Raw genomic sequence first — 15,412 nt, forward strand, 5'->3', positions numbered from 1 at the left:
AAATTGAATTACTAACCTCTTAAAACATGCTAAAGTACTTCTACCGTTCATTCATTCCAACGTGATCTATTTTATTGATCTAACCTAGATTCTAATTCTCATTATAAACCTAGATCAATAAATCAATCAAAACTTTGGCCTTCAGAATTGACAGCATTAAACTCAAAATAGACACACAAATAAGTAATTACAAAACAAAGAATTGAATTTGAGTAAAACAACTATGAAATTGTATCTGAGTTACATCTCAACCCTAGAAACGAAATTTAGTTCATAACGAAATACGAAACAAACATCTTGAAGTTAAACATAGAAGAAAGGAAGAATAAACCAGAAAAATTCGAGATGGTTGTAGCAATCATTTGATCTCTTATCCCCCTCCTTCTCTGGCTTCTCCAAGATATCAATAAACCCTAAAAATCAACTACTTATAGCCTCCATACGTTCTGAATACAATTGGGGTTAAATCCCCTTTAAATCGGATCTAAACGATATGATAACAACACGAGACGAAGTACAGAAAAAGGGATCGCGCCACCCGCCGCGGCAGGCATGTACCCACCGCTGCGACAGCTAGCTCCTGTCTTGGGGCCTTTGTTGATTTAAATACGAGCGCCGCGGCGGACATGTATCCACCGCTGCGGCGGCCTCTGCCTCTTGTACTTCATTCTCCGAAACTTCATCTTTTCTTCCGATTTCACCCCGAATTGCTTCCTTTTCGTATTCTTGGCCATTTATTACCTAAAACAATAAAAAGAACGATTACTAAATAAAATCACTCTCAAATTAACAAAATGTCAAGTAAAATTTCATAGAATAAGTCGTTACAAACCGACTTATCAAATTCCCCCAAACTTAACATTTGCTAGTCCTCGAGCAAAAACAGAATAAACCTATCCTAGAACGGACTGAATCAAAACTAACTTCAGATTCTTCAACTTTTAAGAATAAGATTCATTTAACAAGCACAATTCACAATAGTGTCTCAAAAATCACTGATAACATAAAGCGTCAAGAATCTATTGGACATTACAAAAACTAGAAAAATCACCCAAACTTTCATCCCATTCAAACCATCAATCCTCTGAAAAATCCAAGTAAGCAATCTCTAAAACAATCAATTCTACCACCCAGATAATTTTATAAAAACAATGCAAACAAATTTGACCTCTAAATAGTATTGAAACATCAAATCTCACAAGCTTGGCTTTCTTGTCACTCTCCACTAATGTAAACTCATCATGCCACCTCGGATCAAAAGGTCTTAATTAAGCTTATAATGTCAAGTTTAGGTATTGGCTCAAAAAGAATGGATAGGATAATTCAAAGAATGAGAATACTCACAATCGAACAAAATGTAACATTCTAAAAAGCTTAAGATTACTAACATCACAACTTCACTTTTCATACTTTCCTTCTTTCTTTTATGCTATAACACTTTCGCACACTTTCACCACTACTACCATCAAATTCTTTTTTTTTTTTTTTTTTTTTTACGAACAAATAAATAAATAAATGCAGAACACTTTTCTTAAAACTTGTATCCCTCCTTCATTTTTCTTCAAGACCCCCTAACTTATCTTTTATTATCACCGGGGTCAACAACATTTTTTTCTATCCTTTTTTCCCTTAACAATAGATTTTTGCTCTTCAATCTCAACAAATCACACACAAGTGAATATTCTCATTAAAGGTAAGGATAAGTGTTTAGGCTCAAAACAGGTAGGAAAATAAGTTTAAAGAAAGAAAATTAAGGCTAAAAATTAAATAAATGGCTCAAATAGGTAACTAGCGGATAAAAATAATTAAGGTAGGCAAGAAAATCTCAAACGGTCCAAAGATAGCCTAAATCATTTCCTAAGCAACATGAAAGTCTAGGATTTCACCTCGAACGACAATCAGCCAAGTTTAAAATCTGTTGAGGCCTATTTTTCATTCACAAATGTCTAAATAAAATGTCTCTAAGTAGCAAAACAGGATCATTATTCAAAATTACCATACTAGACCAACATTGAATATCCAATTCAAACAAAACAAATGTCTAAACTATCCTCAAAGTCTAAGTAATATCGAATTCCAACTCAACAGCCACATATCATAGTAATCAAGTTATCATCATTGACTTTATGAATTGACTCGAAAACAAAAGAAATGCTCAAAAGTTGAAAATTTTAAAGCAAAAATTTTAATGTAGAAAAAAAATAAAAAAATAAAAAAAATGAAAAATAGAAGAATGAAAAAAATGATAGTATGACTTTAATGCAGCTAATAACTCAAAGAATAAAAGAATCAAATTATCCTCCTCCCAAACTTAATTATCTTCATTGCCCTCAATGAACAAAAGCAAACAAACTAAAGTAAGAAAATTAAGGGACAGAATAACTCCCTTCTCGATTTATCTCGGGTACAACGACATTTTCTCCTTTCTTTTCAAGCAGTCTCCTAAAAAGAAAAAGAAAAAAAGCCACACTTGCAACCAATGTTAAGTCGTTAACTCACACAAAGAAAACTGATACTTAGTTCAAATATCCAAAATAAAACAAAACATAACTAATAAATCCAGAAAATAAAACTGAAATCTAAAACAGAAAAATAGACAGAAAAGTAAAACGAAATAAAAATAGAGACTACATCTCCTCCTCCTCAGCAGTCCTCTGCCCGAGAAGACCCCAGTCCCTCTCCATGTGACTTTCCTGGATAAACTGGCATATTAGGAAACTGTGACATGTCCACTGCTATCCCCACTGCTAGTTGCCTCATCATCAACTCAAGAGTGTTGTTGCAGGCATACTGATACTCTGTAAACTGCTGGAGCTGCTCGCCTTGCTGATTAACCATTTCTTCCAACCTCTCCATCCGCTCAGCCATAGTGAGAGATCTGGAGGACTGTGGTCTTGCCTATTGACTCTGAACAACTGGTGCCATTCTGTCAACCCCTTTCATACCTTGCACTTTACTGTCAGAAAGTGCAGCCATAGGAGTCAAAATCTCCTCATCTGCCCCAAATTGGACCCCAGCAGCAACACACAAAGCAGTGATCAAGGAAGGATAAAATAATGACATGGAAGTGTACTTGTAACATTGTAATATATAAGAAGATATGAATTTTCCCACATCAATAGATTTTCCAGTCACAATGCAGTACAAGAGAATTGCCCTTTCCTTATTAATATCACTAAAATGCTTTACTGGCATCATTCTAGCCGCCAGAAAATAGTACCAAGCCTTACAGTCCTTAGTGAGTCCAATGCTCGGAAATGTCACAGGTTTTTCTTCTGCTAGCTTCCATTGGGTACCTGGTACAGCAATCTCTTGCAATATCTCTTGATAATCTATTTGTCTCTCATTGAATCTATTATAATCATCTTTTGTAATATCAGGTAAGTTGAAAAATTTGTTGATAGCCTCCCCACTAAAATCGACCTGTTTTCCTCTAACAAACACCTTCCTATGGTCATGTTCAGGAGCATTGGCATAGAATTCCCTCACAACTGGTACTATTGCAGGCTTAGGTTGTGCACAAAATGTTTCCCATTTCCTCTCTACTATAATCCCCCTAATACGAGGATATCCTACAGCTCTGACAGTTAATCCCCTTTCTGCTATGGGATTTCTACCAGTTACCGATTCAAAGAACCTATTCTGTGCATCTTCACTAAAAAAAAAAAAATTTATCATAAACAACCCTAGATTTTCTCTTCTTAGAAGTACTTGATAAAGCCATTATAACCCAAATAAAATTCTTCTAATCAGAAATCAACCAAACACAGAATTTCAAACAAGAGAGAAGAAAATCCTTACCACTTTTGCAAACCTCAAACCTCTTCTTCAAATCTCGAATCCAAACTTCAATGCAATCACCTTTCTTTCCCCAAACTTAGTAGCAACCTTTCATTTTTCTGAGAAGAAACAAGAATAGTGAGAGTGATATGAACAAATTAAAGAAATTGTATGGATTTAAATAGAGTTAGGGGAGGTAGAAGGTTGAGGAAGATGAAGAGGTAAAGGAGAATGAGAGGTTTTTGGAGAAAAGAAGAGAGAGGGCAGAGAGAATGTGAGAGGTTTGAACCAAATGACGGGTTTAACCCTTTAAAATTCCAACTTCGCGACTCGCGCCACGGCGGGTAAGTCATTTCCACCGCGGCTTTTGCCCTAATTCATTCAATTTGGGGCTTGGCCTCTTTTATGATTTTGAGAAACCGCCGCGGCACACATGTACCCACCGCTGTGGCGGAATTGACTGGGCAGCACTGAAATCCTTTATTCACCTGAAAAATAAAACAAACATAATTAAAATCAAAACAAATAACATAAAACAAATCCTAAACTACCTAATAAAATAAAATAACAACTAAAACTAAAATAAAATAAAATAATGAAATCCTAAATCCTTGAAATTTTAATTTTGAAAATAAATCGGGTTGCCTCCCGAGAAACGCTAAAATTTAAGTCTTTAGCTAGACTTTCTTGAATCTTCACTTCGGAATTGATAACAAAATGGACACCCGCTCGGTATTAAAGTTCCCTCCGAAGTAGTGCTTTAATCACTGCCCGTTTACTATAAAAATTTCTTTCGACGGATACTTGACTTCTATTGCCCCCGATGGTAAGACCTTGTTGACAGTGAAAGGACCGGACCACCGTGATCTTAATTTTCCCGGAAAAAGTTTAAGTCTTGAATTGAAGAGAGAACTTGGTGTCCTTCTTTGAAGTCCCGTTTTTGAATGTGCCTATCATGCCATCTCTTCGTCTTTTCCTTATAGATCGTAGCATTCTCATAAGCATCGTTCCGGAACTCTTCCATCTCATTTAGCTATAACAGTCTCTTCTCCCCTACAGCCTGTAAATTGAAATTCAAGAACTTAACAGCCCAATATGATCTATGTTCCAACTCAACTGGGAGATGACAAGATTTGCCATAAACCAATTGATATGGAAACATTCCAATAGGTGTCTTGAACGCTGTCCGGTAGGCCCATAGAGCATCATCCAATTTGCTTGACCAATCCTTCTTTGAAGAATTGACTGTCTTCTCTAGAATCCTCTTTAGCTCACGGTTGGATACCTCAACTTGACCACTTGTCTGCGGATGATAAGGTGTAGACACCCTATGTGTCACTCCATATTTGCTCAGAAGTGAATCAAATTGTTTGTTACTGAAGTGTGATCCTCCATCACTTATGATAGCTCTTGGTGTTCCAAATCTTGCAAAAATATACTTCTTCAAAACTCTCACCACCACCCGAGCATCATTGGTTGGCAATGCTACAGCTTCAACCCACTTGGACACATAATCTACAGCAACCAAAATAAAACGATTAGAGAAAGAAGATGAAAAATGACCCATAAAATCAATACCCCAAACATCAAACAATTCAATTTCTAAAATATTTGTTAGAGGCATCTCATTTTTCCTAGATATATTCCCAACCCTTTAACATTTATCACAATTGGTAACAAAATTATATGAATCTTTAAAAAGATTAGGCCAATAAAATCCTGATTGTAAAATTTTTGCTACTGTCTTGGTTGCTCCAAAGTGTCCTCCAACTTCGTGAAAATGACAATGTTGAAGAATACTCTCCATCTCCTCTTCCGGCACACATCTTCTAGTTATACGATCACCACACATCTTGTAAAGGAATGGATTATCCCATATGAATTACTTAATATCTGAAAAGAACTTCTTCCTCCTTTGGTAGGTGAGTTCGGTAGGCACAATCCCCCTAGCCAAATAGTTGACAAAATCAGCATACCATGGGGCTTCTCCAACTGCAAACAGCTACTCATCCGGAAATTTCTCATTAATATCCCCATCAACTTCTTCATTTGGCTGCACATGGTCCATCCTAGAAAGATGATCTGCAACTACATTTTCGGTTCCTTTCTTGTCTTTGATTTCCAAGTCAAATTCCTGCATAAGTAAAATCCATCTTAGCAACCTTGGCGTTGCATCTTTTTTAGCAAATAAATACCTCAAAGCCGAATGATCGATGTAGACAATCACTTTAGAACCTATTAAATAAGACCAAAATTTTTCAAAAGCATAAACAACTGCTAAAAGCTCTTTTTCAGTAGTTGCATAATTCAATTGAGCATCATTTAAAACTTTACTAGCATAGTAAATCACATGAAAGACCTTAGCTTTTCGCTATCCTAAAACAACACCTATAGCATATTCACTAGCATCACACATCAAAGTAAAAGGAAATTCCCAATCGGGTGCAGCAATTACAGGAGAAGATATCAATTTCACTTTAAGAGTTTCAAAAACATCTTAACATTCTTTGGAAAAATCAAAAACTACATCTTTTACCAACAATTCACAAAGAGGTTTAGCAATTTTAGAAAAATCTTTAATAAATCTCTTGTAAAATTCTGCATGTCCAAGAAAACTTCTAACTCCCTTAAAATTGGTAGGAGGTGGAAGCTTCTCAATTACATCAATTTTTGCTCGGTCCACCTCAATTCCTTTAACAGAAATTCGATGTCCCAACACAATTTCTTCTTTTACCATAAAATGGCATTTTTCTCAATTCAAGACCAAGTTTGTGTCAACACATCGCTGCAAAACCAAAGAGAGATTAGAAAGACAAATATCAAAATAAGAACCAAAAATAGAAAAATCATCCATGAACACTTCAATGTATTTTTCAACCATATCGAAAAAAATTGACATCATGCAACGTTGAAAAGTAGCAGGGGCGTTGCACAATCCGAATGGCATTCTTCTATATGCAAAGGTTCCATAAGGACATGTAAAAGTGGTCTTCTCTTGATCCTCCGGTGCTATTGGAATTTGATTATAGCCCGAATATCCATCTAAGAAATAATAATAGTCATGCCTGGAAAGTCTTTCCACCATTTGATCAATGAAGGACAAAGGAAAGTGATCCTTTCTTGTGGCATCATTGAGTTTCCGGTAATCTATACAAACTCTCCATCTGGTTACCGTTCTTGTGGGTATAAGCTCATTGTTGTCATTCTTCACTACGGTCATACCACCTTTCTTAGGAACCACTTGGACCGGACTTACCCATGAACTATCCGAGATTGGATAAATTATACCTACATCCATAAGCTTCACAGCCTCATTTTTCACCACTTCTTGCATGGAAGGATTTAATCTTCTTTAAGGTTGCACCAATGGCTTGTAGCTCTCTTCCATCAAAATCTTGTGCATACAAATAGATGGGCTAATTCCCTTGATATCATCAATAGTCCATCCAATAGCTTTCCTATGCTCCCTTAAAACCCTCAATAACTTTTCCTCCTCCAAATCATTCAAAGAAGAGTTAATAATAACAGGATAATAACAAGACTCTTCTAAGAAAGCATACCTAAGATGTGATGGCAATTGTTTAAGTTCAAGTTTAGGAGGTTCCTTTTTAGATGATGGTTCATTAACATGCACAGCTCCTAACTCTTTAAATTTAAGCCTTTTTGGAAACTCACAAAGTGGCAAAGCATCAAGATTATTCACACATTCAATTATATCTTCATCATCACTTAGAGTTCCTAAAGTTCTACCATTTAATATGCAATTTTCCAAAGGTAAGGGAGGAAAAGATTCATTAAAATTTTCAGCTACTACCCTATCCAAAACACTTATTGCAAAACATGCATCAACATCGGAAGGAAATTTCATAGCCTCAAAAACATTAAAAGTTACTTGTTCATCTTGAACCCTTAAAATCAACTTACCTTGATGAACATCTATGAGAGTTCTACCTGTGGCGAGAAAAGGTCTTCCCAATATGAGTGGAACATCCTTGTCTTCTTCCATATCCAAAACGATAAAATCAGTAGGAAATATGAATTTGTCCACTTTTACCAAAACATCCTCAATAATACCTCTAGGATGCTTGATAGATCTATCTGCAAGCTGCAAGGATACCGAGTAGGCTTCACTTCCCCTACACCGAGTTTCCTGAAAATAGAGAGAGGCATCAAATTAATACTTGCACCAAGATCACATAAAACTCTATCAAAATTAAAATCACCAATAGTGCAAGGAATAGTGAAACTCCCTGGATCTTTTAGCTTTTGGGGAAGCTTTCTTAGAAGAATAGCACTACATTCTTCCGTGAGCATAACCTTCTCATTATCCACCAATTTCCTCTTGTTTGATAGAATCTCCTTCAAGAACTTAGCATATTTCGGCATTTGCTCCAGCATATCTACAAAAGGAAGATTAATATGTAAGCTTTTAAAAATATCAATAAATTTAGAAAATTACTTATCTAAATTTTGCTTTCGCAATCTTTGAGGAAAATGAATGGGATTAGAAGATGGTTGTGGAATAGGTTGTTGAATAGGAGTGGTAGCATCTTGATCTTTAGGAAGAGCAGTTTCATCCTCATTTGCTTGCTTGCTACCCCTCTTTGATTGTTCTAACTCCTTCCCACTTCTAAGAGTTATAGCTTTCACATGCTCCTTGGGATTCTTCTCAGTATTACTTGGGAGTGCTCCTTGAGCTCTTTCCGTCAATAGCTTGGAAATCTCCCCAACTTGATGTTCAAGGTTGCGAATACTTGCACCTTGATTTCTGAAATTGATTTGGGTATCATCAATGGATGCATTGGTCTTTGCATAAATTGGGTGAAGACCTCTTCCATGGTTGGTTTCTTCTCTTGAGATTGAAAAGAAGGAGGCGGTTTTTGCATATTCGCATTGTTGCTCCATGAGAAGTTAGGATGATTCCTCCACCCTTAATTGTAGTAATTGGAGTTAGGATTGTATTGTCTTTGATTGTTGGCCATATAATTCACTTGTTCGGAAGAATTTGCTTCATATGGGCCTTGACACTCTAAAGTAGGATGATTCCCTGCACAATTATCACAAACTACATTAGAAACTGCAGCAACATTCATTTTCTTAAAATTATTATTTAAAATAGCAACTTGAGCAGCCAAATTAGTAAAAACATCAATGTCATGAACTCCGACTGTCCTTTTTTGTGCATTCCTATCAGATTTCAGGAAGTTGTTACTAGCCATGACTTCAATAAGTTCATATCCTTCCTCTGGTGTCTTGTTGAAGAATGCTCCTCCACTTGCTGCATCCACCATGGTTTGAGTGCTTGAAAGCAAACCATTATAAAACATTTGCACTTGCATCCATAACGGTAGTCCATGGTGCGGGCACTTCCTTAAGAGATCTTTAAACCTCTCCCAAGCTTCATAGAGAGATTCTTGATCTTGCTGCAGAAAATTGGTTATATCGTACTTCATCTTCACAGATTTCGCTGGTGGAAAGTACTTAGTCAAAAAGGCATTAACCAGCCCATCCCATGTAGTAATGGTTCCTGAAGGTAGCGAGGTCAACCATGCCTTAGCCTTGCTGTTCAATGAGAATGGAAATAAACGCAGTCTTATGGCATCATCAGTCACCCCATTGTGCTTGAATGTATCACAAATTTTCAAAAAAATTTGCAATATGTAGATTTGGATCATCATTAGCCAACCCCCCAAACTGAACCGAAGATTGTATCATCTGAATGATGGCAGGCTTGATCTCAAAATTGTTTGCTTGAATAGGTGGCCTTCGAATGCTAGAGACACCCACATTAGGAATAGAGTAATCCTTTAGTGCTCTATTCGGGACTACATCTCCACCACCACCATTATTCTCTTCTTCCGCCATTGCTAAAACTCCTTATTTAGTTCTTTTTTTTGCGCTCCCTATTTAGCCTTCTAAGTGTCTTATTGATATCAAGGTCGATTGGCACTAAATCCAAGCTATTTGTCCATCTCATACACTAAGAAAAACCTGAAAAAAGAAAAATGAATAAAGTAAGAATATATAAAAATCAAATTAGCAATAAAAGCAATTGGTATTAATATTAGTAATCTTTAATCCCCGGCAGCGGTGCCAAAAACTTGATGCGTACAATTTATGCTAGCAAGTGCACTAATCGTTTCAAGTAATAATATAAGATATCGTTCCCATGAGGATTAAGTTACTAAGTACCAAAAATAATCACTTAAATTACTATTTGATGAATCGAGAATTGTAGAATTGCAAATTGAAATAATGATGAAACAAGAAAGAATGGATTCTTATGGATTAAAAACTTAGGACTTTCGATTTCACTACAAATACTCCTACGTAATTGATTATTCAAAGTAATTCCTGCTTTGTCTTATTTGGAAGTTTAATTCTCTATACCAACTAATGTTTTCTCTCGAAATACGCTAGATTACTCCTTTAAATATTAACTGAGCACATCTCTATGTGAATTTAAATACCAAAGAGTCACAAAATCTGTAGAATTATTGTAAATTGAATTACTAACCTCTTAGAACATGTTAAAGTACTCTACCGTTCATTCATTCCAACGTGATCTATTTTATTGATCTAACCTAGATTCTAATTCTCATTATAAACCTAGATCAATAAATCAATCAAAACTTTGGCCTTCAGAATTGACAGCATTAAACTCAAAATAGACACACAAATAAGTAATTACAAAACAAAGAATTGAATTTGAGTAAAACAACTATGAAATTGTATCTGGTTACATCTCAACCCTAGAAACGAAATTTAGTTCATAACGAAATACGAAACAAACATCTTGAAGTTAAACATAGAAGAAAGGAAGAATAAACCAGAAAAATTCGAGATGGTTGTAGCAATCATTTGATCTCTTATCCCCCTCCTTCTCTGACTTCTCCAAGATATCAATAAACCCTAAAAATCAACTACTTATAGCCTCCATACGTTCTGAATACAATTGGGGTTAAATCCCCTTTAAATCGGATCGAAACGATATGATAACAACACGAGACGAAGTACAGAAAAAGGGATCGCGCCACCCGCCGTGGCAGGCATGTACCCACCGCTGCGACAGCTAGCTCCTGTCTTGGGGCCTTTGTTGATTTAAATATGAGCGCCGCGGCAAACATGTATCCACCGCTGCGGCGGCCTCTGCCTCTTGTACTTCATTCTCCGAAACTTCATCTTTTCTTCCGATTTCACCCCGAATTGCTTCCTTTTCGTATTCTTGGCCATTTATTACCTAAAACAATAAAAAGAACGATTACTAAATAAAATCACTCTCAAATTAACAAAATGTCAAGTAAAATTTCATAGAATAAGTCGTTACAAACCGACTTATCAAATTCCCCCAAACTTAACATTTGCTAGTCCTCGAGCAAAAACAGAATAAACCTATCCTAGAACGGACTGAATCAAAACTAATTTCAGATTCTTCAACTTTTAAGAACAAGATTCATTTAACAAGCACAATTCACAATAGTGTCTCAAAAATCACTGATAACATAAAGCGTCAAGAATCTATTGGACATTACAAAAACTAGAAAAATCACCCAAACTTTCATCCCATTCAAACCATCAATCCTCTGAAAAATCCAAGTAACCAATCTCTAAAACAATCAATTCTACCACCCGAATAATTTTATAAAAACAATGCAAACAAATTTGACCTCTAAATAGTATTGAAACATCAAATCTCATAAGCTTGGCTTTCTTGTCACTCTCCACTAATGTAAACTCATCATGCCACCTCGGATCAAAAGGTCTTAATTAAGCTTATAATGTCAAGTTTAGGTATTGGCTCAAAAAGAATGGATAGGATAATTCAAAGAATGAGAATACTCACAATCGAAAAAAATGTAACATTCTAAAAAGCTTAAAATTACTAACATCACAACTTCAATTTTCATACTTTCCTTATTTCTTTTATGTTATAACACTTTCGCACACTTTCACCACTACTACCATCAAATTCTTTTTTTTTTTTTTTTTTTAACGAACAAAATAAATAAATAAATGCAGAAAACTTTTCTTAAAACTTGTATCCCTCCTTCATTTTTCTTCAAGACCCCCTAACTTATCTTTTATTATCACCGGGGTCAACAACATTTTTTTCTATCCTTTTTTCCCTTAACAATAGATTTTTGCTCTTCAATCTCAACAAATCACACACAAGTGAATATTCTCATTAAAGGTAAGGATAAGTGTTTAGGCTCAAAATCAGGTAGGAAAATAAGTTTAAAGAAAGAAAATTAAGGCTAAAAATTAAATAAATGGCTCAAATAGGTAACTAGCGGATAAAAATAATTAAGGTAGGCAAGAAAATCTCAAACGGTCCAAAGATAGCCTAAATCATTTCCTAAGCAACATGAAAGTCTAGGATTTCAGCTCGAGCGACAATCAGCCAAGTTTTAAAATCTGTTGAGGCCTATTTTTCATTCACAAATGTCTAAATAAAATGTCTCTAAGTAGCAAAACAGGATCATTATTCAAAATTACCATACTAGACCAACATTGAATATCCAATTCAAACAAAACAAATGTCTAAACTATCCTCAAAGTCTAAGTAATATCGAATTCCAACTCAACAGCCACATATCATAGTAATCAAGTTATCATCATTGACTTTATGAATTGACTCGAAAACAAAAGAAATGCTCAAAAGTTGAAAATTTTAATGCAAAATTTATTGCAAAAATTTTAATGTAGAAAACAAATAAAAAAATAAAAAAAATGAAAAATAGAAGAATGAAAAAAATGATAGTATGACTTTAATGAAGCTAATAACTCAAAGAATAAAATAATCAAATTATCCTCCTCCCAAACTTAATTATCTTCATTGCCCTCAATGAACAAAAGCAAACAAACTAAAGTAAGAAAATTAAGGGACATAATAACTCCCTTCTCGATTTATCTCGGGTACAACGACATTTTCTCCTTTCTTTTCAAGCAGTCTCCTAAAAAGAAAAAGAAAAAAGCCACACTTGCAACCAATGTTGATTCGTTAACTCACACAAAGAAAACTGATACTTAGTTCAAATATCCAAAATAAAACAAAACAGAACTAATAAATCCAGAAAATAAAACTGAGTACCAAGCCTTACAGTCCTTAGTGAGTCCAATGGTTACCCAGTAAGTCCACAACCAATTCCTACTAATAATCTCTCCTAAACATAATCGAATAAGCATGCTGAACAGTTTAACACATGTAAAGTTTTAAAAAATAAAATACGATTAACTGGTATATATAGCCAGGGATGAGCAACTAAACATTTTAAAATTCCACATGGCATCAGTCATCCATAGTCAGTGTACATTTTCATTCTTGTGTAAATATAATTGACGACATTGGAACAGTAGTGTAGACACCCCATTTTTGCACTCGCCTGATTAATCAACTCGTCAATCCAATTGCAATGATTCCCAATGATGGATGTGTATTCCATTGCTTTATTTTGTTACCAGATGTGTTTCAGAAATCCGGATGAGGTATCTCGAATTGACAAAACCTTAGAAACCACGCTACGCTAGGAAAATACGACCCCAGAAACATAGAAATCATCATCTTGCAGACCAAAAAGAAACTTCACGATAAAAATCACTAAAAAATTATCAAATTACCAAAATACCCCTAACCTCAAAACAACCCTAGAGCCTACGTTACGCTTAGGAAAACTCTCTCAAACACATAAAATAACAAATCGGAACCAAATAAATCATTTCACCAATTTTAACAGAATTTGACAAAATTACGAAAATGCCCCTCATAAAGTTCACAATCATTTCACATAAAAATTTTCATAAATGACACAAACCAACATTCGCATTTAATTCCTTACGAAAAATCGATTCTAAAACATCCTAGAACATTAAAAACCGACTTGAAAAGTGAAAAGTCCTCTTCGGGGGTAAAACGGTAATTTCACAATTTTCATAATTAAAAAATTCGAAATTAATAAATAAAATATTAAATAATTAAAGTGAAACATTGATGAAATTAATTTAAAAATTTAAACCTAAAAAATCGATCAATCGGACTTTCGGGTAAAATTGTTGAGGGTTCGTGGGATATTTCTTTAAGTACCCCTCCATTTGGGGGTCCAAAGAATTAAAGAAATAATAGAGGGGGGTTCTCCAAAATTTAAAGTCAATCAAGCAAGACTGTAGCCAAAGTATTAAAGTCAATCAAGTGAGACTAAAGTCAAAATTAAAGTCAATTAAGCAAGACTGAAGTCAAAATATTAAAAGTCAGTCAATTAAGACTAAAGTCAAAACATTAAAAGTCAATCAAATAAGATCAAAAGTCATAATAGAATTCTAATTAAATAATAACTCTATCTAATAGAGTTCTAACTTAAAAACAATTCTACCTAAAACAATTTTAACTAAAACACAACTCTAATTAAAACATCTCTAATTAAACACTAACTCTATCCAAATCAACCTTAAAAAAATTCTATAAATAGAGATGCTCACACCCTATTTTCGTATCAAATCATAAACCCTAAGAGAAGTAGGTCTAGAAGCTCCCCTAGCCCCCCATAAACCCTAGTTTTGGAGCCCCAACTCCTTACCTAACATCCCTCCTTCAATTTTAGTCTAGAAAACACCTAAAATCCCTCCAAAAACACCCCCAAATCCGCAACAAACTTGAAGAGTTCAGATCGAAAAATAAGGAGATACCTTGATCTAGGAGATCCGAAGTCAAATCCGGAGACAGAACGAAGCAAGGGAGTACAGTACAAGGAGCTTTTTTTATCAGATCTGAGGGAACAAAATCCCTTCTATCGGAAAGGTATGTAATTTTTTTATTTTTATCTAGGTTTTCTAACAATGTGATATATTTGAAAAGTTAGTAGAGACCGGCTTTGGCCGGGCGGGGTTGGTGCCTAACACCTTCCAACCCTGTAACATGATCTCCGAATTCAGATTTTTTGTGGTAGATTAGTTCTTTTTATCCATGTTAGAGTCAGTTTGGTTCCTAGACCACAATAACTAGGTGGCGACTCCCAAACCTCAAGAGTCAAAAGCGGATCCGCGCACCCCGCGGATCAAGGGCGCTTTCAGTGGTGACTCCACTGGGGACTATTGAGGATCAAACTTGAAAAACCCCAAGTATGGGAGCATTGCCAAGATGACCTAGATTTTTTTTTATTATTTAGTTAGATTTATTTTATTTATTTTTGCTGTTTATTTATTTTTTGTCTTGATTGTAGATGATTTTGGGTATTGCATTTTTTTTTCCAATTAAGGATCACTTTTTGATGACCCCTAACTAATGAAAGATTCAAATTGACCTATGAAAATGATGGAATGATGAAGGTTGGACAGAAATATTAAAACATTTTTAGAGAATATTCTAGTAAGAATTAAGTCTGGGAGCCTATTAATAAAACATAGATCTCGTCAAGTAGATTAATTTAGAATCTGAGTTCACTCAATTTCGTTATCGGAAGCCTTAGATATCATCGATGCAAGTTCAATCTGTAAATCTGGAATTATTTCTGAATGAAAGTTGGGACATCAATGTTAAAACTTTTTTAGAGAATATTCTAGTGAGAATTAAGTCTGGGAGCCTTTTAATAAAACATAGATCTCGTCGAGTAGATTAATTTAGAATCTGAGTTCACTCAAT

General features: G+C 34.9%; 1 protein-coding gene, 1 non-coding gene and 1 pseudogene across 2 annotated transcripts; 1 reads left to right on the forward strand and 2 right to left on the reverse strand.

Moving 5' to 3' along the window:
- Positions 1-2,898: 2,898 nt before the first annotated feature.
- On the reverse strand, positions 2,899-6,124 carry LOC147410801 (uncharacterized; annotated as a pseudogene).
- Positions 6,125-7,132: 1,008 nt separating this feature from the next.
- On the reverse strand, positions 7,133-8,178 carry LOC147410802 (uncharacterized). Its single transcript, XM_086426243.1, has 2 exons — positions 7,984-8,178; positions 7,133-7,930 (listed from the first exon to the last, which is right to left on the reverse strand). Exons 1-2 carry the CDS (start codon positions 8,176-8,178, stop codon positions 7,133-7,135), a joined length of 993 nt encoding a protein of 330 aa, XP_086282369.1.
- A 951-nt stretch (positions 8,179-9,129) lies between these two features.
- LOC147410803 (small nucleolar RNA R71) lies at positions 9,130-9,236 on the forward strand. The gene has a single exon (XR_015182832.1). It is a non-coding gene; the product is annotated as a small nucleolar RNA R71 (small nucleolar RNA).
- The last annotated feature ends 6,176 nt before the right edge of the window (positions 9,237-15,412 follow it).

Source organism: Akebia trifoliata, chromosome 1 (assembly GCF_017979445.1).
Source record: "Akebia trifoliata isolate Shusen 1 chromosome 1, ASM1797944v1, whole genome shotgun sequence".
NCBI classification, from domain to species: domain Eukaryota; kingdom Viridiplantae; phylum Streptophyta; class Magnoliopsida; order Ranunculales; family Lardizabalaceae; genus Akebia; species Akebia trifoliata.

Excerpts from the sequence above, each read along its gene's own strand:
- LOC147410802 (XM_086426243.1), bottom strand. The coding sequence starts at position 8,178 with ATGCTGGAGCAAATGCCGAAATATGCTAAGTTCTTGAAGGAGATTCTA. Across the intron at positions 7,931-7,983 it reads GTGATTTTAATTTTGATAGA|GAAACTCGGTGTAGGGGAAG; the intron begins GTTTTATGTGAT and ends CTCTATTTTCAG.